Source organism: Harpia harpyja, chromosome 7, assembly GCF_026419915.1.
Source record: "Harpia harpyja isolate bHarHar1 chromosome 7, bHarHar1 primary haplotype, whole genome shotgun sequence".
Taxonomy (NCBI): Eukaryota; Metazoa; Chordata; class Aves; order Accipitriformes; family Accipitridae; genus Harpia; species Harpia harpyja.
In genome coordinates, this window is record NC_068946.1 from 52,625,269 (window position 1) to 52,642,159 (window position 16,891).

The following is a 16,891-nucleotide window of genomic DNA, read 5'->3' on the forward strand; positions in this document are numbered from 1 at the left end:
GAAGACCAGTCGTCTTGTTTTGTTTGGTTTTTAATTTTTAAATATAAATTCACATAGCCAAAAATAACCCCTATCCTAGACTGTATATCACAGCTATACAAGGGACGTTTCAGCAGATCATAGAGACCCAAGTGTCTGCAAGGACCTCTGGCTTAAGGAAAGTGTTCAGAGATGTGGAGGAGCAGAAATTAAGAGAGAGAAATGTAAACAAAACAGCAAGCCTAGGACTTGCTTCTAATGCGCCAAAACTCGAGTACAACGTTGGTACCCTACAACCAGGTGTCACAGCCTCGTGCATACCGGCAGAGTCCTCAGCCTGCTCTGACCCCACAGAAAAGGGACCAGGTTTCAGCAACGGCAATAGCAGAGTATGGGATCTTCAAGGGTGATATCAATTTGCTAATATCACATGCTGCTTTGTATAGGTAATAGCTAAGGGCTTTGCCTTTTGGGGTGTATTTTGGAAAACGCGCAACACAGCTGTGTTTTCCTTTGTTACAATTCCCTTTTCAGATCGTGTGTCGAGAATTGACAGAATTGCTCGATTTGGTTTTCTGCAAGATACTATGAGATCATTTAGTTCAGCTGGAAACTTGAAGACAGGTTCTCCCTGCACATAGATGCACACGCTCCAGGGAAATGTGACTTTTAAGGGCCGTGAGGGGTGAGCGCCTCAATACCAGAGCTCATCTGAAAGGCAACACCACTTAAAAGCATGCTGCTTTTTAGCACCTTGCGTGAGCCTTGATTTGGTGCCAGCTCAAAGCAAAACGTGGCACCTATGAAGGCAATGTAAATTTTCCTGTTGTAGAGATATTTAATGTTTCTCTGATATTGGTTGCCTCTAAACATGACTATCTTTAGAATATAAGAATCAAGAAGCTTTTACAGAAGTATGGTCTGTCCCTCATAGCTATCAATGAAATGAAGACTCCTGCAACTCAATATATGAAATGATACCTTGATGTGACTTACCTACAATATATTTTCAATTAATTCATCTTTTACTCATAGCTAGAAACTTTGCCTGCATTAAAATAAGTTTCTTCTAATTGAACAAATAGAATATTATTAGCTTTTTTTCTTTTTCAAGACTAGTTCTGTGTACTAATTGGCTTTAAATGTTGTTTGCAAATTTTCAAAAGAACTGACTGTATTGGAAAACAATAGGTGACTAAACTGAGAATTAGTGATAAAATGCCTCCACACTAGATTAGCTAGATGCAGACTCTTATATCTGTACTAAGTGGATTCATTCATCTGAATAAAATATATGGTTATGACATGTTTTTTCTTCTTTCTTGCAGGTAGTGGAGAAAGAAGGATATCTTCTAAAAGCTAAAATAGCAGATGGTGGCAAGAAATTAAGGTATTATATGTGAATGTTACAGAACTTATCAGTTGCAAAATTCAGAGTTGATGCATGTTTAAGTATATATAGCTATTATTGCTGGTAATAGCCAAACTGCCACTGTTTCAGTATTAAGCCAATGTATGATTACAATCCCAGAAACCAAGTGACAGCAGCTAACGGGCTCATTGCATGCAATGATCACGTGTCAGTGTTAGTCTCTGTATTATATATATTATACACATATTGAGGACAACCTTAAGGCACCAGGCAAACCAACAATATATTTTCCGGTGGGCAAATTTTATGTGCTGAGTGTGTGCTTGAGGAGTCAAGGATGGGATGTAGGAACCACCACGTAGTGACGGCACAGAGCTGCCAAGGCAAGATTATCAAAAGTGATCAGCACTTACTCGCTTGGCACTGTTTGTGTTAAAAATAATGTGAATATTAATACTGCCTTTTATGGAAGGATTTCCTATGGTTTGCTGTACTTAGATGCCTGGAAAGGAGTAGCAGTGGTGTGACCAGCACTGTATGTTACTGATGAGAATGAGAGAGTAATGTGAAATACTACGTTTTCTGCCTGGAGTAAGGAGCCTAGTAATAAGTTCTCATATCTATATAGTGCTAAACCATAAGGATCCTAGAAATGCTCATTGAAAAGGGAGTCTGGACATCACTAAGTCCAACCTTGAAACAAGAACTTTGCCAACACTTGGCCAAGCCTGCTGCAGCTAGCCGCCATCTGAAACCGGTGTAACTCGCATTTTGGGAAAAGGCACTGAAGCCAGTAATACTCTGTTCCCCACTTCGGACACTGGCAGAAGCTTCTGCAGAGCGTGCGTAGGCTGGGCATCGCCTGTGGACATGCCCAGACCTTCCCTGCGTGTCGGGGTCCGGTAGCACAAAGCATCTCCGCGGCTTGGCGTCGCACGCCGGCTCAGCGTGGGCACGGGCAGCGGAGCTCGGCCACTTGTATTTTTAAATAGCCCTGAACATCAGGCTGGTATTTTTAAATAGCCTCAGAGATTGTGAGCACCACTGAAGCTATAACGTGCTGCCATCAGGTGTTCATCTGACAGAATGCAAATGCAGCTCTGACTTGCAACCGTGACTTTGGCACTGGAGCTGGCTCGAAGAATTCACGCCATGTCCTTGTCGATGCTGGCTGGGTCTTCTCTGCATACTCTTATTTATGGCTCTTTTTACAGGCAGAGGGTGCATAGAAGGATTCGTCTACTCTGCCTACACTTTGTCTGACTCCTCCTTTCACTTACCTTAAACTTCATCGGCTGGAAGTGATTTCTTGACTAATGTTGGTGCCGCACGGCAAAAATTAGAATATTGTGAACTGACTTTTCTGAAGAGCTTGAAAACCTTAGTTCGCTGCACGTAGCCCGTGAAATACAACGTGTGCCCACCTGTACAGAGACTAATAGACTTTAAAGAATTTTTCTTATTTTTTAAAGCTGACAGGTGACTTTATGGACAATCTGATAAAAAGGTTGTCTAGTTTATATACCTTTTATCTTTAGATCACAAAAGTAATGAAGTTTTGATTTTAAAATGTCACTTTTAAAATGAAACAATTGCAGAATAAAAGAACTTGGGAATTTAGATTTAGGCAAAAAAAATTTTGTGGATAATATGGTGAAATTCAGTTGCATTCTCATACCTTCTATAATTCCTATAGTCTCTTGCAAAAACACTATATTTTCTTATTCCTGATGGAATTAAAGCATTGTCCCCTTAAAATTCAGAATGAAGCTTGGGTAAAACATCTCACCTGATATAATTTAAGAAATGCCTATCATTGACTTTTTTTTTCTTTGTTGTTGACTTCTTATTTCAAAGCCATAGACAGAACTACATTTACTTGTTTTTTTTTTTTTTTTATTTTTTTTTTTTAATGAGGTCCAGGTTGAAATGAAATGTTTTCAAATCTTGGCAAACTTCCCAGCTAGTGTGATCAGAAATTTGAATCTTTTAAGAAGATTACACATAAGTCTGGGACCTCAAAACACAATTACTGATTTGTATTTCTCAGCTAGAAAAACCTGCCCCACAAATAGCTGGAGCAAGCAGCACTCTGCCTAATAGAAGTGTCCATGACACAGAAATGTTCCTCTCTATAGCTAATGTCAAGCATTTGGTGTAAGCTGGGTACTGAATCTAAGCTGCATCCCAAGGGTTTTAATCCTTTGATAATCCATATTTATCCAGGATATCCAACTCATAGGAAAATCTGTTTAAACTGGCACATAGCAGACTTGGCCACTTACTCCCCTGTGCACTTACGAGACCTTTTTTGAGCAGGAAAAAAAAAATAGAGAAAATGAAAAAGAACTAAAGTTGTGCTTACCAATAAACAACTTGTATTCACTACCTTGATGATGACTCTCAGCTACAGCACTCGTTTCCTAAGGATACTTTAAAAAATAATTAACTGAGGTTGAACTCTTCTTTATGCCAATATACACAATTCACAGCTATGACCATAGTTCACATTAGCTAAGGATACAGCTTTATAGTGGTAATAAATTTAGCTGAAAATTTCAAAGTGACTTACAAACACTGTCCTTTTGTGGGGAAATATTTGTCAGTGATGGTCAGGTACTTTTCTAAAACCCACCTGTTTCTTTCTCTTCCTTAATGTCTCTCTCTCTATTTATTTCCCCATTAACATGGCATAAAAAATGCAGTCCTAATTAATTTGGACGCATTAATCTCCTTCACAGAGAGTTTCTTTCCCTGTTGCTTCTTGTTGGCTGCATTTTAGGGATGATTGTTAGATGATGCTGGGTGAAATCCTGCCCACACTGAAGTGAGTGTAGTTCCTCTGATAATGCCAGTGGCGTTAGGGCTTCGTCTGTAATATTGGTTATGCTCCTTAAACTGCAGACTCAAACATATTGAATAGGAAAGTCATTAATAGAAAAAGTGCCTGTTGTTATGCCTGAGTGTGGTTTGATAAGATATTGAGTGCAGCAGAGCTTTGAGATGGATCTGGAAGTGAGCATCGAGAAGAAGACTGACAGGCTTTTAAACTCCACAAAGCCAGGTTTTACTAGAATAAAAAGTGGGTTTGTTTGAGTTACTTAGGAATACCTAAATAGAGAAAACTCAGAGGGACTAGGGAAGACAGAAGAGAGGAAACAGGGTTTCTAACAGCTCCTCCCTGGGCCCTCCATGTCCTTACAGGCAGCTCCCTCCTTTTAATGCACTACAACATCCACATGACACAGCCTGTTTGTCTCATGCATTTTCAGGTCTGTTCTAAAATGTTCAGATTTGCGGTTTGCATTCACGTAAAGCAAATAAATAGTGGGTTCATGAGTATTTTTGTAAATATCAGATGTTATGACCCGCAAATTGGAGAGTCAAACTTGAGATGTTGATCTAAAAATAGTTTTCTATCAGATCAGTTCCATTTGTTTATGATTATGTGGTGGTTTGAAACATCACATTATATGTAATACATATAATAACATTTTCTTCTGAGTTGATTATTATGTTCTTCTGCGTCAGGGGACACTTTCACATATCCATGTGTATTTTGACTTCTCCCTGGCCCCAGCAGTTTGCCAGCTCTCTAGGGCTATACCGTGAACTCCTGATGTTTAACGGTTACCTAAACCTCTCTCAGATATCGTTCTTATCTTCCTTGCTCTCCTGTAAATTTTTAATTTAAGGAAACGAGAAAGTATTTGGGACCTTTCAAAATAGACCCTTTGCTGAGCTCTGGATAATCAGATTGAAATTACATTTTTCCTTCTCGATCCTATTTTAAGTATTAGTTACCAGAAGGGCACCAGCTGTTCTGGAGTCCTCTAAGTATATGTGAACTTTAAGCATGTGTGAATAATCCCCCTGTTTTCCTGTGGTTAAGGCACCGTGGTGGAAAAGGAACATAGATAGGCTTCAGAACATGAATGAGGAGAAAGAAGCCCTTCAAGCTTTGTTAGGCCACAATCAGGTATAATTAGGATGGTGCAACTCAATCGATATTGGTGGAAGTGCATCGGTGATATTGACTTTAGACCATTGTTTCTGACATGAAATAATTAAAACCCAAGCCTACAAATGGAGCATCTTTTACCTCCTGCTTGCACGCCTTACTGATTTTTTTCTTTTTTTAATTTTGTTTTATTTTTAAGGAAAAACTGGTCCACATCCTGGGTTGTTCTCACTGCTCGGAAAATGGAATTCTACAAAGAATCCAAGCAGCCGGCGCTAGCCAACCTGGTAAGCAATCAACCATGCAATATACTCAGCTTCCTTGCAACTGTTATTTCAGTATAAAAAGTTTTTGGTGTTTACGTAAGAGAAATTCAGACTGAGCTGGCAACCTTCAAAGGTTTGAGAGCAGCTGAAGGAAAGTGCCTTGATAAACTTTTAATCAGATGTAGTGTATGAGAAGAAATAGGACTTAGCATGTCCTTTATTAAGAGGTGCATTTTGAGAATAATTGCAAAGTGAGACAAATGGTGAGTGACTACCCAGTAATGTGAAGGTAACACTTTAAATTAAGGTGCCATTTATAAATGCTTTATTCTTATTTATGAAAATGATCACTAAATGCAGCTACTTCCTCAAATAATGTATTATAAAGTATGTTATAAAATGCATTAGTAATAAATGCTTAACAGATGATGCGATGAGAATCTGTTGCAAAGGATATTGTGAGACGTAAATTGTATTAAACCATGTATGTGCATCTTTAATACATGAATTTAAGTTGTTATCTACCATCCTATAAAGTAGCTTATACATTAATAAATAATAATAAATTATTTATAAATGGCACCTTAATATAGGGTGTTACCAAAGCAGAAAACATTGTAAGTTAGCAAAGTGATTTTTTATCGTAGTATAAATGTGACATCTACCACATCCCGCTAACCTTCCTGAATATTTCTATGACTCCATCTAATGCAGCTAATGCAATTTCTGTAGCCTGTAGTTACTACAAAGTGAAATTTGCAGTACCTTTTTATTGTGCCCCAAGGAAAGACAACCGATCTCAGTCTTCGGAGATGTGACAGCTACATTGCGCAAGCAATAACAGCGTGTATCCCTTCAGTGCTAGTTACTGCTGAGTTTGAGCCCACGAACCCGAATGTGGGCAACAAAAAGGGAATTCGGTAAATGCGTGACACTGTGGGCAGTGAAGGGACAGGTTTGACAAAGCCCTGTTGTGAAAGGCTCTCAAGGCCTGATCGAACCTGCCAAATCTCATTGGCATGATGGGTGGCCACAAAGGTGCTCTCTTTGGCAGGAGTCACAAACAATAAGCTATTTTTCCCGTGGCAGGTGATGCAAACTTTTTCTTCTATATATTCTTGACCTACCAATGCCACCTGCCATAAAATCAGCTTTAAAGAACGCCTTTTCATGCCTTCCTTTTTTTGGAACGAAGGTGAGGGTTGTAGCAAAAATAAAAGGAATAGATGAAACAATAAATGTAAGTAAAGAGTGAAATCTGGCACTTTCTGCTTCTCTTTGTGCTGGTACAGCTGGAAAATACTACTTTTATTCAGCCATGAAAACAGTATAGTGTGAATTAATATTTTTTTCGGAATCATCTGTTTTCCTTAAACTTGAATTATATATTATTAAAAAAAAAAAAGTCTCAGGTGAGCTTATTAGAACTAATCTTATAATTTACTAGCTGTCTTACACTTCTGCCTGCTACCTCTTCTCCTCTCTCTTTGCAAGCCCTCACTGAAATCCCAGGAGATAAATGGACTCGTGGAAATTCAACACACAGGAGACTTGATTTTGCTCTGAGACTCCTCCACGTGGCTAAAGTCCCCATTAGCTCTTTAAGAATTTAGATACTAAAGTAGACCTGCCTGGAGAATGGGACTCTGGCCCAGATCTCAATCTGTTTAACTCAAAAAATTAAGGTGTGTTGTGAGAAGGGATCTTCTGAGAAGTCAGTCCCTTTCCCTGAAGTCTCAGTCGTCACGAGTGCTCAGTCAGTGAGATAACATCTACTGCCTCCTGTGTTAGGAAGAACACAGACATATTGATGCCATATTTTGCTCATTATGGGGAAAAAAATAAGTGTGTGTTTTGTGTGGTGGTGTTTTTTTTTTTTTTTTTATTCCACGCTTGATCTGAACACTGGGGCTCTGAACTCAATGTTCACTAGGTGAGAAAAAGCTGTTAAAGTTACATTTTCTGTCTATTGCATATAACTTATGTGCAATGGTAAATAAACAAATTGGGTTAACCTTGAAAACAACAAGAGCTGTCAGTATTCAAAATCTTATAAAGCAATTTCTTAAACCCAAATTTCACACATCAAAAAAAGCTAAAGTGCTACGTTGATCTCATCTGATAAAGCAAATGCAATGCTTATTTCCTTTGTAAACCATTTAACCAGATGTAATTTTGATAGTGGAAAGAAAATAATACAAAAACGATTCAATAGAAATCATTTGTTTACAGATTTTTTTTTTTTCAAGCTGTAGTTTACTTTGGAAAAAGGGGAGCTCAACCATTAATTAAATAATGTAATAAAGGCAATGTTCATTCACGATAGTATGACTTAGAACAACACATTTTTATTGTTAACAGGAAAATGATGTAACTTAACAAAAAGATTAATGTTCCTTTGTATTATAAAGATATTAATTCATTAATTATTAATTATTAAATACTGTACATGAAGTGAAAATTTAGAATAAGACAGCATCATTATAAACGGAATGATATTTCACAATAAAGGCAACAGGAGAGAGGGAAATGAAAGCACATTCTAATCATACCTCTTTTCCTGATGATAGGATAACATTTAGAGGTGATTTAAAATTATATTTTCCAAAATCTTTAATAATATTCTAATGCAAAGAACTAGTGATAGTAAAAGGAGTTTTTGTTGTTCCTTTGTACGACTGTAGATGTAGGACTCACTATAACAACTTCCTCATTGATTTGCATGGAGAAGACTGGGATCCATAGCTTTCTGGTGAAGCTAGCGACAATATCTGGTATTATTATTAGTAATAGTTATAGCACAACAATTAAAGCACACAGAGGAGAGATTCAGAAAATGAGCTTGTTTACAAATATTACTGAAAATGCAAGTTTGCATCCCATGTAGCTAAATCATTACCTTCTGCTGCTGCCTTGATAATTTCTGGGCATGCTTTTGATATGTTTTTTTTTTTTTTTAACATTCATATGAATGTAACTTGCTTTTTATTTTAAATTAAGGGCATTGTGATCTAAACGGATCACAGCTCCACTCTTTCTCACCAGTGCTAAATTCTATTATCAGTTGGTCTTTCTGACCAAGAAAAAGTAGTCTGTTTATTCCCTGAGATAGTTTATTCAACAGAGGTTATTTTAACCTCAGGTTATTAGCCCATCTGCAAAGTAATTTACTGAGTGAAAATGCTGCTGAAATCCATATTCATGTTTAGGAAGATTTCATTGTAGCAGACACTTGTATCAATTTACAGCATAACCCCCTCCAACAACATTGATATAACATAATTGCTCTGACTGCAAAACACGAAGCAAGGACGTGGAGTGCTCAGGCTTTCCCAGTAACCTTAACTTACTCTCTTGCAGCGTCTCTGAGTAATGCATAAACCAGAAAGCAAACTGTGTCACAGGACAATGTTTAGGCTGGAATGAATTTCTAGGCAATTTTCCTGTGGTCCCTATGGGTTTAAGCAGAGCTTCCCGTTGTGTGGAGCTCCCCAGGTGCAGAAGAAGGGCTGATGTGCACAATGGACAGTTTCAGGCTTGATGGATCTGAAAGGTTTTTCATGTAGTTTTCTTCAGAAACTTCATAAACTATGCCATACCCATGTGTCTCATATGGTGTTCATAGACACCTCATATCCTGTTGTGGGCAGAATTGCTAAATTCTCCAAAAGAGCAGTTTTGCAGCTGATCGCTGTACATAGCAGAAGGGTGTTTGCTTATCCAACACCGTAAGCTTGCACCCCATCCTTTCTGGAAAGGGAGATGCACATACTTATACTTTTCTTCTGCATATTACAAAATCAGAGCTGTAAATAAACTCCAGATTACAACAACAAAATTAAAGTGTGTGCACTGAGTGCACAGAGGAGTCCAAGTTGACGAGAAGCTCAACATGACCCAGCAATGTGCGTTTGCAGCCCAGAAAGCCAACCGTATCCTGGGCTGCATCCAAAGAAGTGTGACCAGCAGGTCGAGGGAGGTGATTCTCCCCCTCTACTCCGCTCTCATAAAACCCCACCTGGAGTACTGCCTTCAGCTCTGGGGCCCCCAACATAAGAAGGACACGGACCTCTTGGAGCAAGTCCAGAGGACCAAGAAGATGATCAGAGGGCTGGAGCACCTCTCCCATGAAGACAGGCTGAGAGAGTTGGGGTTGCTCAACCTGGAGAAAAGGCAGCTCTGGGCAGACCTTAGAGTGGCTTTCCAGTACTTAAAGCCACTTTCCTGGCTTTAGAAAGGGTGGATGGTGAGGCACTGGAACAGGTTGCCCAGAGAAGCTATGGATGCCCCATCCCTGGCGTTGTTCCAGGCCAGGTTGGATGGGGCTTTGAGCAACCTGGTCTAGTGGAAGGTGTCCCTGCCCATGGCAGGGGGGTTGGAACTAGATGATCTTTAAGGTCCCTTCCAACCCAAACCATTCTATGAGTCTACGATTCGTTCTAAGTTCTGCTGCTGCAGACACTTTTGTGCAGTCATAGAAATTAGAGATGGTAAAATCCTTTAGAGTTCATTAGTCTGTCTTCCTACAAAAACTCCCTGGACTTTGCATTGTTTTTTCACACTTCAGTGTGAAATGCCACAGCAGTTTTCCTGAGGAAAATATCCTGTAGCCCAGTATACTTCACTATCAAGAAACTAATTCCTGTTTCTTTATCTAGGTTTTAATCTCTTCTTTTCATCTCATTATGTGTTTCCAGAATTTCTTGACTCTTTCTGCTGGCGGAATAAAGCTGCCCTTCTTTGTTAAAGTACTTTCAGACTCAAGCTATCTTTTGGGATAATTTTTTCAAAGAAATCAAGGTGACTCACTTTGATGAGGCTGTGTTATGTGTTCATGATGGGTTACACCGCCTGCTCTGTGAGGCGTAGACCTGGTCATTGCATGGAGTCCTGGGGAAGAAACTTCCCTGGGGTATCTCCTGGCCAAGGAGGGAATGATCTAGTCAAAGGAGGCACCAGAGCCCTATTTATAAAAGTATAGTACTGGAATACTGAAAATTTGTTTGTTTTTTTTCCCCTCTATTTGAATATTTTTTTTGTACTAATCGGTTGGTGTTTGTTTTTCAACTTTGTTGCTTTTGCCATGCAAGTATTAACTGATTAAATTTCACAACATCCTTGTAAAATCAAGTATCAATAACTGACCTGTTATGAAAAATTCAGAAAGATTAAGTTCTTGTCAGAGGCCAGGCAGGAAGTCTGAGGCAGAGTTGGGGAAAAAAATCCAAACCTTGCTCTTCCAGTGATTTAACCACAAGAAGATCCTTCTGTTTTGAACAGCATATTTCTTCTATTAAAAAAATAATTAAAAAAAAAATAAGAAAAGGAACAAAGTCACACAGGACTGTCAGTTTTAGAGGAGCTGAACCATGGTGGTTTTATGGTTTGGCAAACGGAGAACATAATTACAACTCCAGTACTGAAAACTTCCAGAGACTCTGGCTGCAAATTACTTGACCAGGATACATTACTCTGCTTCTTTTAACCTAAATAGGTCCTTTTCCACCCGTCTCAAAAGGACCCTGGAGAACACACATTTTTTTTAGCCTTTAATGACAACATCAGAGAAATTCAGTGAGCAATCTTTCGAAAGCTGGTTGTTCAGCTGATGCTGGACTGGCCACTGTTAACTTCTATTAAGTCTTTTTTCTTTATTACCAATGCCATTTTTTAAGGTAAAATGGCTGAAGAACAAGAGAGCAAAAAAGATGCGTCAAGCTGATTAATTACGTTATGTGGATATTACTCCATATCTTACTCAAAAGGGGCTTATTAGTGCTTTATACTGTTAACAGTAGTATTTTTATTGTTGTCTGGGATGTGCAGTAACCTAATCTACAAAGGCTACTCTAAACTACATGGGCTTTGCCAGAACTGCTGCACAGGCAGAATCCCTGGAGAAGGAATTTAGATGGCAAATGAGCATTATTGTGCTTTATACCAATTCCCAGCAACGTATATGATCCAGGCAAACAAACGTGCTCTTGGAATTATTTGCATCCATACGGAGGAGCTGGGGAGGCAGAGCTGTGTCACTCCGGGATGCACGGACTGACATTGCGAAGTAGCAAACTGTGTGGAGCTACCCTAGCGTTGAGCTCTTTCTCGATGTCACATGTGCCCTCAAAGCCTTTTTTTTTTTTTTTTTTAGGAGCTAGAAATGATAATTTGTTTGGAGAAAGGAGATAGCTTGTCTTACAGATATGATGTATATTCTTGTCTAATTTCTCTCCTTTCCAACTGCATCAGTTTAAATATCCATTTGGAAAGCCCACGAAACTTTACCTTTAAACCCAACGGCTTTTCAAGAGGTTTTGCAAAGTAAGCATTTAAAATGTCTGGTCAATGTATATGCATTTGTGTTTTCATCTATTCTATGTTGTATTAGACTGCTTTTTAAACCATCTAATTATTTTAAAAATTATGTATTTAGTATAAGAACCTTATTTCCAAGTTAAGACACCTCCGAAGTGGTTATTTAATAATACCAGGGAATAATGAACTGTTTTCAGTAATACCAGCAGCTGTGCTACAATAATCTGTCACTTAAACTTGATCTATTCTTGTTTTATCTGATAACTGTCCCCATCTGTGAAAAGTCAGGCCATATTCATGGTTGATTTTTTTTCTTTCCAGAAACCAGGATATAAACCTGAGTGTGTGGATTTGTGTGGTGCTCGCATTGAGTGGACCTCGGAGAAATCCAGCAGAAAGAATGTCTTTCAGGTAAGAGCCAACGCATGCATTTCATTGCTCATTTGAGTATAAACTCTGTTAAGAGGTAGGTTTTATTTCTTTGGTTTTAATAACTAGAGACTGATTTAATACAGCGTTTTTCTTACCAATACAGGAGTGTAACATTTTATCAAGCATCAGTTTACTATTTTTCTAAGAGAAGGATTTCTGATGACTGAGTCTCCTAAACACTTGAAAACCTGTTGATTTATTGATTAATGCTCTATATTCAATTTGTTTTTAAAACTTAGTAGGTAATTGCTTTGGGTTCAGGCCTAGAATCTTGACCTAAAGGACTTCCATAAACAAAACTTCTTCAAACTGCTTATACAAGCACTGCTCCAACACAGTGCGGTTACTCTGTTTATTTTTATTGCTGTTCAGGGTCCTCAGACGGTGATGACCCAGGTTCATTTCTGGAAGGGGAGGGGAGGATTTTAAAAGCTTGCCTCTGTCAGGGCCAGCATAGAAGGACATGAATTTCTTATAGGACTATTCTTCATTGATGGAAAAGAACATTATTTACTTGCTTCATCTAAATCCCATTGAATTGAAAAGGAGGATCAAGGCCCAAGAAGATGAAAGGATGAGAAAAGCGTTACTGCAAGGTTAACATTCCAGGATCTAGGGGCTAAAATAGTTTATTGCAACATCTTCAGGTTTTGGACATAATCCATCTCCCATGAATATCAGTAGAAAGGGTTTTTTTTTTTTTGTTTCACTAAAAGTTACATCAATCCACATCAAAATATTATTCTCTATGAACCGACTTGTTTCCCAGAGTTCTAACATGAAGAATTTTTAACAATACAAACAATAAAGGGAGGAGAGACACAGAAGGGAACGTGTCAGGGTCAGGATACCGTTAGTTACCAGATAGTCCTTTGGCATCATCACGGATGAAACATGCTGGAGGAACCAACTGTGCCCGCGTCTGGGATTTAAGAAAAAAACCAACCACAAACAAAAAACCCTTAAGGGACTGTACATGGTTTCTTGAAAAGAAACCTCTTTGGGTCAACTGGGTGTTACAGAGACTTTTTCAAGGTTTATTTTTCTAGACATCTTTCTAAAGTGCATGCAATATTTAGAAAAATTCCTCTTCTTCAAGACAGTGAGACTTAGGCTTCTATACCCCCCACATCCTTCAGGTTGTCTTGAGACAACACTTGGAGCTTTGTCATTTCCTAGGTATTTTTAGAATAAATATTTTGGTTTTGCTGTCAATCTTCAGCTTTTTCACTTGGAATGTGATTAAGTATAACCTTAGCCTTCGCTCCTGCAACCCCCTGAGCACACTGACAGGTCTTCTGAGTTTCTTGGGTTTATTTCACATTTTGCAGCAAGCAAAATTTATGTTTGGAAATGCATATTGGCATGGTGATTCATTGCAGCCAATACATTTCCAATGTAAAGACAAATGAAGCTCTGTTATTGATTTACCAAACTGGTCGTATGAAGACTTTGCAATACATTTTCTTCTCACTTCTGTTAGTGTGAGGTGTAACTCCACTGAATCAGAATAATGTGAGAAAGGAAACTCATGCACTACTGTTTGAACCCATTAAAACGTGTCTTCATCAAGCCAATAAGTGAGTGGGAGAGACATTAAGAAGTAAAAGCATGGGAGGAAGGACATATGTTAAGACACATTTTGAAAAGGGATGGAGCATTGTTTAGACAGAGAGCTACAAGAAGATTATGCCAGATGGTAAGAGTGAAAGAGGAGAAGGCTTTGGCATCAGTAGTGGTGACATTTTGGGAAAGGAAAGGACTGAACGAGACTGGTGCTACATGAGCAGATAGAGTGGGAAGGGGACTAGAGAGAGAGCGAAGATTTATGAGATAGTCTGGAGGGAATCCAAGGCGAGTTCGAAAGCGGAGAGGTCAGTTTGTACCTGGATACTGAATATTTCAGGAAACACTTCTGATGATCTACTTATCCCTAGCGGGTGGGAATAAGATTGATAATGTCTGTCTACTTATTCATAGGTTTGTTCAAATGAAAAGAACATGGGTGATTTTTTTTCTGTGACCTAAATATAGATGCATTGCATTGCTATTTGATTAAATACGTTAGCTGCCTAACTCTGAAATGATCAGAAATAAGTATGATTATGTCTTCAAAGCGTGGCAACAAAGCATAGTTGGTGGGTTTTTTGTTTCATTACTTTCTGAATAATAAAACATTCTGTTCTGGTTCAAACAGAGCAATGGTTGCTTTCTGCTAATATGTTGTACTAGGAGTAGATGCAGGATTTTGAGTTTGATTTAGCCTGGGTGCTCAATTTGAGTTCATGAATTATAGATTAGAAATAGAAAATGACTATTGAGATTTTGGTTTGAAGAAAAAGAAGGAAATCTTGAATTTAAAATCTAAGCATATGACAGTTAATGGATGGTAACAAGAAGATGGAGTACAGGAGTATCATAAAGAAAACTAATTGGAAACATGATGGATGCACGAAAAAAAAGAGGAAACTGCAAGTAAATGATATTCAAGCAGGAAGATTTGGGTTTCTGGTCTTGATCATGAGTTTTTCAGCAGTGTTACTCTACTCATTTTAATTGAGCTACTCTCTGTTTAACAGGATAAGTCTGATCTGTCTCTCACACTATCCAATTTGTGCATGCAATCTATTTCTGTTCTTGATGAACATATTACGTGGGGTTTTTTTCAAGTTTTCCTTCATAGTAACTGATAATATGCACCTCATAAAATATAACCACCTGATTTTCCTTCACTTATTTTATTGATGCTATAGCTAGCACCAAGGAAAAGGACTGGTTAGGAACAGCTTCACATGATGTGGGGAAACGTAGCGGTTTGCAGTGAGATACCGTGCTGTTTGTTCTTGCTGGCTGAATGACGCGATACACTAGGTCTTCATCAGAGGAGTGGTGAATAAAAGAAGATTTATGTTCAAATCACATGCTTTAAATATTTCTGCTAAGTGCTAGTTTGCTCTTTGGTGTTTAGCCTGAAATTTAAAGCACTGAGGATTAAAAGGATTACAACATAATCTTAAATAATCCTAAGTGTCATTTACAGAGAGATGGTTGTAATAACTAAATAAAACCATGTTAAGGGATGGCAGTGTTGTCAGTCAGCAACTGGAACAGAAACAGTGCTTATGTCACTCTGTCGTTCTCCTCTTTCCTTTATTTGGCTTAGTTTGATATTGGGTAGGTGCATTTTGATGCGGGTTATCAAAAAAGAAAATAACATGACAGGCTGCTTTTCAGTCAGTACTAATATGGCTGCTGAGGCACCAGTAACTAGGTTAGTTTACAGGTTTTCTCAATATTCAATGTTTCCTGGCTCTAGTAAACTTTTCAACTGGAGTTTATTCTTTCCCCTGCTTTACTCACCCTCTACTCCAAGTCAAGAAGCCCTTCTAATCTCAAATTCTGCCCAGACGACATGGAAGACTTGCTCTTGACCTCTGGCTTCATAATTTTGGAGCTTCATTGGCACAAAGTCTTGTGGCTGTAGACTATTTCCTTGAAGAGGTTTTGGAAGATTTCTCTCAGATGATTCAAAAAAGAAAAGAAAAAATAGGAGAGAGGTGAAGAGTGCAAAAAAAGGTCACGAGCAGCATACTTACGAATGGGTGAAGTTGCTTTGTTCTCTTAATCACACTATTCATTTAACTAACAGACTTTTTTAGTTTCTTCAGTAATATTTTCTCCCTGTTTACCAAGTTCATTTTTTAGGAAGGTTTCGTACGAAGAATTTCTGGAGTTTGATGCCCTGGCTCTTGCCACAGATCTGGTGTGATACTGGTTTTTGTTTCAATGCACTGCAGCTGTAAGGGGTTACTCATTCATATGCAACTAAGAATTGTAAGCGTCTTTTACAAATAGAAAAATCTGTGTAAGACGTACAGTATTTCAACAGTGAGACAGCTGAAAGTACAACTGTACCTATGTGTAATATGAAAGAATTTATCCTGCAGCTGTTTCATATATAATAACATTTATGGCACTGATCTAGGGTAACTCCCTCGTCCTTGAAGCTATCCAGCTTTGTCCAAGAGCATAATCTGAATGATAAGCTATTTTGTTCTACATACTGTAGGATCAGTATAGTATCTGGATGCCTCCCAGGAATGTTTTAAGTCACCGCTTTTTGCCATGGGAGGGATAATTTTCTTTTCCATGATCTCTCTAGAGGAAGCACTGAGAGCACAACGTGGAGGGGCTCGGGCTGGGATTGGTATTTGGATTTCTTTGTATGTTTTTAAATATAAATGCTGTATAGAGGAGGCAAATTGAAAAAAGCCACCTTGCACTCAGATGGATATGAAGCTTCGGGTGGTCCTTACCAGCAGTTGGAGCATGTTCCCCATCGCGAACCTGCCCCGGAGAAAGTGCTGTTTCCTGAGCCTGAGAGTGTTCTTGCCTGCAGGTCCTACGAGGCGCGCAGTAACCTTTGCTGGCTTTGAATTAGATATGCATTAGATGGACCTGTTGTCATTTTAAAACATCTGTACAGCATTTTGTCCGCTTCTGGAGGTTACTGCTGTGACTGTGGTTTAATTTCTATCCGAGGGACCTGAATATTGCCTAATTAAG

General features: G+C 38.6%; 1 protein-coding gene across 3 annotated transcripts in view; it reads left to right on the forward strand.

Moving 5' to 3' along the window:
• Window positions 1–16,891, forward strand: part of ARHGAP15 (Rho GTPase activating protein 15) — a 331,196-nt gene that overhangs the window by 50,324 nt on the left and 263,981 nt on the right. For all 3 annotated transcript variants that reach the window (XM_052792286.1, XM_052792285.1, XM_052792287.1), the window contains 3 exons: window positions 1,308–1,369; window positions 5,512–5,599; window positions 12,215–12,304. In XM_052792286.1, the coding sequence (XP_052648246.1) occupies window positions 1,308–1,369; window positions 5,512–5,599; window positions 12,215–12,304 (240 nt within the window). The remainder of the gene's footprint in view (window positions 1–1,307; window positions 1,370–5,511; window positions 5,600–12,214; window positions 12,305–16,891) is intronic.